This window comes from Grammomys surdaster, unplaced genomic scaffold, assembly GCF_004785775.1.
Source record: "Grammomys surdaster isolate TR1022 unplaced genomic scaffold, NIH_TR_1.0 125849, whole genome shotgun sequence".
NCBI classification, from domain to species: Eukaryota; Metazoa; Chordata; class Mammalia; order Rodentia; family Muridae; genus Grammomys; species Grammomys surdaster.
The window spans coordinates 886,367-892,516 of record NW_021620675.1 but is presented as its reverse complement, the minus strand read 5'-3'; the positions used below and the strand labels follow the sequence as shown (position 1 = coordinate 892,516).

The following is a 6,150-nucleotide window of genomic DNA, read 5'->3' as shown; positions in this document are numbered from 1 at the left end:
AGTGTGTGTACATGTGTGTGAGTAGATGTATGTGTGTGCACATGTGTGTGTAGACTTGTGTGTGCACATGTGTGTGAGTGCTGTCAGGGAACAGAAGAAGTCATTGGAGCTAAAGTTACAAGCACTTACCTGGGTGCTGGGAACTGAACTCTGGTCCTCTTTGAGAACAGCAAACTCTTACTGGCTGAACTATTTCTCCACTCCACCCCGACCCCCAGGATTTCAGTGAGTTGTTCTAGTTAGCATTGAACTGATTCCCATCTCCTGAGTGCTGGGATTACAGATGTATATCACCATAACTAGCTTATTATTATTATTATTATTATTATTATTATTAGAAAAAATTTGTTAAGATGCCACTAGAGGGCCTGTGGGGGTTGACTCAATAAGTAAAGCATGACTCCAGGACCTACATAGGAAGCCAGATGAAGTGACATGTGTCTGTAATCCCAGTACAAAGTAGGAGAGTGATTCGGGTGCATACCTAGAAGCCCCCTAGTCTCACCTTTTTGACAAAGTTAAAAAACAAAACACAACAACAACAAAATGCCTTTAATCTCAACACTTAAAGGCAGAGACAAGTTGATCTCTGTGAGTTCAAGGCCAGTTTGATCTTCATGAATTTAAGGCCAGCCAGCCGATGAAAACTGTCAAAACAAAACAAAACCCCAAGTCAATGGCAGACCCTGTTTCAAACAAAAGGACCTGAAGAATAACATCCAAGATTGTCTTGATCTCCACACTTACACACACACACACATGCACACACACATACACACACACACATGCACACACACATACACACACCACTACACAACTGTCATAGACACTGGCAGCACAAAGGCTGATTAAACCCAGTCCTCAACCTCCAGGATCTTACAGGCCAGTGGACAAGGACAAAGCTGTAAACACCAGGTACATTAGGTTCAAGGGCGTGTTCTCCTAAGCTCAGCTTTCATAGGTCCTGTTGAGTCAAGAGGTAGGCACTTGAGCATATTGTATCCATTCTTGCTTGCTCTTCTTTCAAAGCCACCAGGACTCATTCTCAAGACTCCACTGATGACTTTCATCCCAAGCACTTCCAAAGGCCCCACCGCTAAACGCAACAGCTGGATAACATTATATCCCTTAATATCTTGTAGTAGATACCAAGATTCAACATGAAGGCTTAAGAACACTCAATCCACACTTAGATCCTAGTATCAGTGGGAGTTGGTAGGAAACATGTCTCTGATCTCAGAATAGAAAGGTTCAGCCCCATGGAGGTTTCTGGACAGAAAGGGAAGTTGACTGTCCTTATAAACTGTGTATTTGCCGAACAGGCTTTCTATCTGTTTCCTATAAAGTGCTGAGCTTTTCTAAGCCGGCCTCAGCTCTTGAATAATGATATGGAGACTTATTTATGCCTAGGCCTTAAGCTAGGCTTGCTTCCTAACTAGCTCCTAACTTATATTAACCTGATATGCTATTCTATGCCTGCACGCAGCTGGTTACCTCTGAGTCTGGATAGTGAATCTCTCTATCCCTCTCCCCCTCTCTCTCTCTCCCTCTCTCCCCCTCTCTCCCCCTCTCTCCCCCTCCCTCTCCCTCTCCCTCTCTCATCTTCCAGGGCAGGGTGGGCAATCCTCTCTCTGGTCCCCACCAGAGACTCCCACTGGGATTAGAGGTCCTGCCTTCTCCTCTCCTGCCTAGCTATTGGCTGATCAGCTCGTTATTAACCAATCAGAGGTGATGGAAAACAATTTTTCCACAACATAAAGGCAGGAGACACTTGGCAATGCCAACATCCCAACTGGAACCTGATCTCTGGGCACAGTAATCAGCTTTGAATACACAGTGCACAAAACCATCCTGACAGTTTCCCTTCCTCTTTCCCCCATCACTTTCCAACAGCATCTTCTGATCTTCAGGGCCCTGGTCACTATGCCCACGGATCTTTAGCTTTGCTCTTGGGGTTCCACACTACCAGTTTACAGGTTTTCCTACCTGCTTGTTCCACAGGCCAAGTTCAAGTCTGTGACAGTGGTCAGTACCTTCAAGTTAGGAACTGAGGAGGGCAGTGTCCTACTACTGAACGAAGACTCCAGCTGGAGTGAGGTAGGGCTGGAGCTGTGGAAATAGTGGCAATGGGTTGGGTAAAAGATGGCCTTTCTTGGCCAGGCAGTGGTGGCGCATGCCTTTAATCCCAGCACTTGGGAGGCAGAGGCAGGTGGATTTCTGAGTTCGAGGCCAGCCTGGTCTACAGAGTGAGTTCCAGGACAGCCAGGGCTACACAGAGAAACCCTGTCTTGAAAAACCAACCCCCCCAAAAAAGATGGCTTTTCTCCCCCCCCCTTTTTTAAAACTTAGTTTTAGAAATCTATGTGTATCAGTGTATTGCCTGCAAGTAAATGTGCCATGTGAATAGAGGCCAGAACCTCTGGATCCCCCAGAACTAAGATGGTTTTGAGCCACCACATGGGTACTGGGAACCAAATCTGGAACCTTTTTGTAAGAGCAACAAGTGTTTTTAATCATGGGGCCATCTCTCTCCTTCCACAATGGGATTTTTCAGAACAAAACTGTATCTATTGGGCCGTGGTTCCTCGGTCAAAAGTGATGGTTTTGCTTCTTGCTTCATTGTTTTTAAATAGAAAGAGGTTTTGGTTTCTTCACTCTATTTAGGACTGACTTTGTTGTAATGTTGAGCGGGGCTATCTGAGTTAAAGGGCAGATATAAAACACAAGTCAGGTGGGGATGCATGCCTATAATTCTACTACTGGGCTCCTGAGAGGGGAGGCTTGTGATGGGCTGAAGGCCAGCCTGGGACATGAACTGAAACTCTGCCTCAAAAGCAAGCAAACAAACAAACCCACAAAAAGCCATCTCAAAAGCAAAGCAAGACATAGCAAAGCAAAGCAAGAAAAGACAAAACAAACTCTCCTTGATATACAGAGCCACTTGGAGGTGATTCAGGCCCTCCCTCCCCTCATCTCCCTGTGGGTCCTCGTTGGCAGTGTCCTGGGAGGACTGCTCCTGCTTGCGCTCCTTGTCTTCTGCCTGTGGAAGGTAAGCCCAGCTTTTGTGGGTGGTAGAGCATCTTATTCTGTCGGGAAGGACAGGCTCTGTGCTAGTCAGTTAGATAGGATGGGGGTCGGGGTTGCCGTGTTCATCTCTCCTTGACTCTGTTCCACAAATGATGGTAGAATTAACCTAAGCCAAATAAAATAAATTTGAATCTCATTGTTGGAAAGAGAACAAAAGTGAAGAGCTCAGATAAGCTGGAGGGCTATTGCCAAGGCCCCTAGTTGGGGCATCTGGCAGCGACTGGTATTTTTTCCTCTATAGCTTGGCTTCTTTACCCGTAAGAAAATCCCCAGAGCACAGAGTGAAGAGAAGCTGGAGCAGTAACTGCAGAAGGGTCAGAAGCCCACTTTGGCAGCCTTTTCAAGAGACTCCGTATCCAAACGATGCTTAGAGGCTCAAAGGGGAAAAGATGCTGCGGGAGTGTGTCTCCAGACCTGCAGCCTGACTTGACTTTTGAGCCACGGGGACGGGGACGCTTCTGGCAAGAGATGAAGCTTTGCCTTAGCCGAGGAGGGCTGGCACCAAAACACATGACATCCCCACCCTGTGAGTCCCTCCTCCTGCTGAGTTCCACAGCCAGCATTGGGTCTTTGTTTTGGGCCCCATCTTTCCCATTACCTCAAAAAGATTGTGTTCTTGACTCCTTTCAGATTCCCTTTGTCCTCCCTCACAGTTCTGAAAAGAAGGTTATCGTCCACCCCCACCCCCACAGGTTCTCACCTTCCTGCCTGCTCCCCACTCCACAGGAGAAAGCTGACGTTGGCTTAAAAGAAGTAAAAGTCAACATCTGCTGCTTTCCCGTGAAGTCCTGTGATTCATAGAGCCGGATGGGGAGAGTCAACAGGAAAAAAGGAGGGAGGAGAAAAAGCCACAAAAGACATTCTGTACAATTCCAGGGCACAGAGAAGCCTTCAGACAGGCAACTGCCAGCTAGGCTGAAACCTGAGACATCACAGTACTCCCGCCCTCAGGTGCTGGGGAAACCCAGCTGGCCCCGGGCTCTCTAGGCTGAGGCGTTCCAACCCTCATCCTTCTCTGGGAGCAAGGCCAGGACTTGATGCTGAATTTTCTGGAGCCAGGGGCCCCCAGGTGGTCAAGGCTGGGATAGCAGGGAAGCCTGTTAACAGCACGTACTCTTGGGGCTTTCTTAAGAGAAAGCTTCTTGGTGGTGGGAAGCCCTTTCACCCCACCCGGTTTGGGCAACAACAGCCTCGTGAGATCCAAACAAGAGGGAATCTGTATCTGGAAGCCTACGTGGCTGGCATCAGGTCTCTGGAGAGTAAGCCCTTACTTGCCCAGTGTTGGTTCTATAACAGTGATATCCTGGGAAGATAATTCTGAGATTCCTGTCATGTGCTGTAGGTTCCTCGGCTGCCGTGAGTTTTTCAGTCCTTACTTGATTTTCTTTGCTGGAAATCACACATTAACTCTAAACTCTCCCCTTCTTGTCCTGTTTTGGTTCATGGGCAATTGGAATTCTCATAGTAATGGAGAAACTTGTTATTGGTTTTTTAATTGTAATTAAGACTGAACAGCACAGTTGGAGAGATAGCTCAGCGGTTAAGAGCACTGACTGCTCTTCCAGAGGTCCTGAGTTCAATTCCCAGCAACCACATGGTGGCTCACAACCATCTGTAATGGGATCGGATGCCCTCTTCTGGTGTGTCTGAAGACTACAACAGTGTACTCACATACATAAAAGCAATAAATAAATCTTTAAAAAAAAAAAAAAAGACTGAACAGCAAAGACAGTTACTGGTTTCCATAGTTCAGCTCTGACAGCTGCTCTCTTAGACTGAGACGTGAGGAAATCTGATTGGGCAGTTGACCAGCTGCCAGAGAACTGGTCTTCTCAGGCTGGTCTCTGAATCTGCTTGCAATGTTTATTTTGGTGTCTCTGGTCTTCTGCAGAGGCTCCCTCCTGGGGATTGTTATGGTGAGCAGATAGTCAGCACAAATAAAATCCAGTTATCAAATGACTTCTGGCTCTGTTTGAGTTCACGAGGGTATGGAATGCTCATGAATAATAGTATTTGTAGAGGGATTTTAATACAGCAACATGGTGCCCTGACAAAGGCTCACATCCAAAGATCTTCTAGGTCTGTGTGATCTAGCTGGAATGCTGACATTCCTTTACTCCCAAGAGACAGAGGCAAGCAGATTTCTGAGTTCAAGGCCAGCCTGGTACAAAGTCCCAGGTAAAGAAAAGTTAAGGTCCAGGCGTGGTGGTGCTCCTTTAATCCCAGCACTCGGGAGACAGAGGATGCAGATCTCTGAGTTCTGTTCAATCAGCTCAGTGAGTACAGTTCAGTTGAGTTGGGAGTCCAGTGAATTGAGGGGCAGTTCAGTTTGTGGAGTTCAGAGGTGGTTTTTTTGGGAACATTTTTACAGAGATAGGCTGCAGAGAGAACATGCTAGACACAGGTGAAGACAGAACAGCCCAAAGAATGAGGAAGAGCTAGAAGATTAGAACAGATTGCCAGAGTTAGTTTGAGGACAACCAGAACAATTCATTGAGAAGCTGAAAGAAGTCAGATTGAATCAATCAGCTTGGAGAGAAGTTTGAGCCAGAACAGCTGAGTTGAACCAGCCAGCTGGAGTTCAGAAAGTGATAGAAACGGTGAGCTTATTCAGAAATAAGCCTTTGAGGCAACAATTACATCAGGTGAATAAAAGTTACTTTTACAATTATTGAGAATGTTTTCTGTGACTCTTCCTTCCCAGGAGATTTGCTCCAATCGTCCCACAATTCTTACATGCTTCTGGGACCGTTTAAAGTATCCCGGGAGGCATATAGGCCTGGATTGAAATCTGTACCTTTCATTTGTAGCCATATCATCTTGAACAAGTCATAATTTCTTGGAGGTTCAGATAACACTAAGAAATTTTGGCTTGGTGGTGGTGGCATACATCTTTAATCCCAGCACTTGGGAGGCAGAAGCAGGCAGATCTCTGAGTTTGAGGCTAACCTGGTCTACAGAGAGAGTGCTAGAACAGCCAAAGCTACACAGAGAAACTCTGTCTTGGAAACAACAGAGATAGATAGATAGATAGATAGATAGATAGATAGATAGATAGATAGA

General features: G+C 46.3%; 1 protein-coding gene across 3 annotated transcripts in view; it reads left to right on the top strand.

Annotated features, from left to right (window-relative positions):
• Itga10 (integrin subunit alpha 10) overlaps window positions 1–3,391 on the top strand; it is a 17,456-nt gene extending 14,065 nt beyond the window's left edge. For all 3 annotated transcript variants that reach the window (XM_028789811.1, XM_028789809.1, XM_028789810.1), the window contains 3 exons: window positions 2,002–2,097; window positions 2,936–3,049; window positions 3,329–3,391. In XM_028789811.1, coding sequence (XP_028645644.1) covers window positions 2,002–2,097; window positions 2,936–3,049; window positions 3,329–3,391 — 273 coding nt within the window. The remainder of the gene's footprint in view (window positions 1–2,001; window positions 2,098–2,935; window positions 3,050–3,328) is intronic.
• Window positions 3,392–6,150: the final 2,759 nt, after the last annotated feature.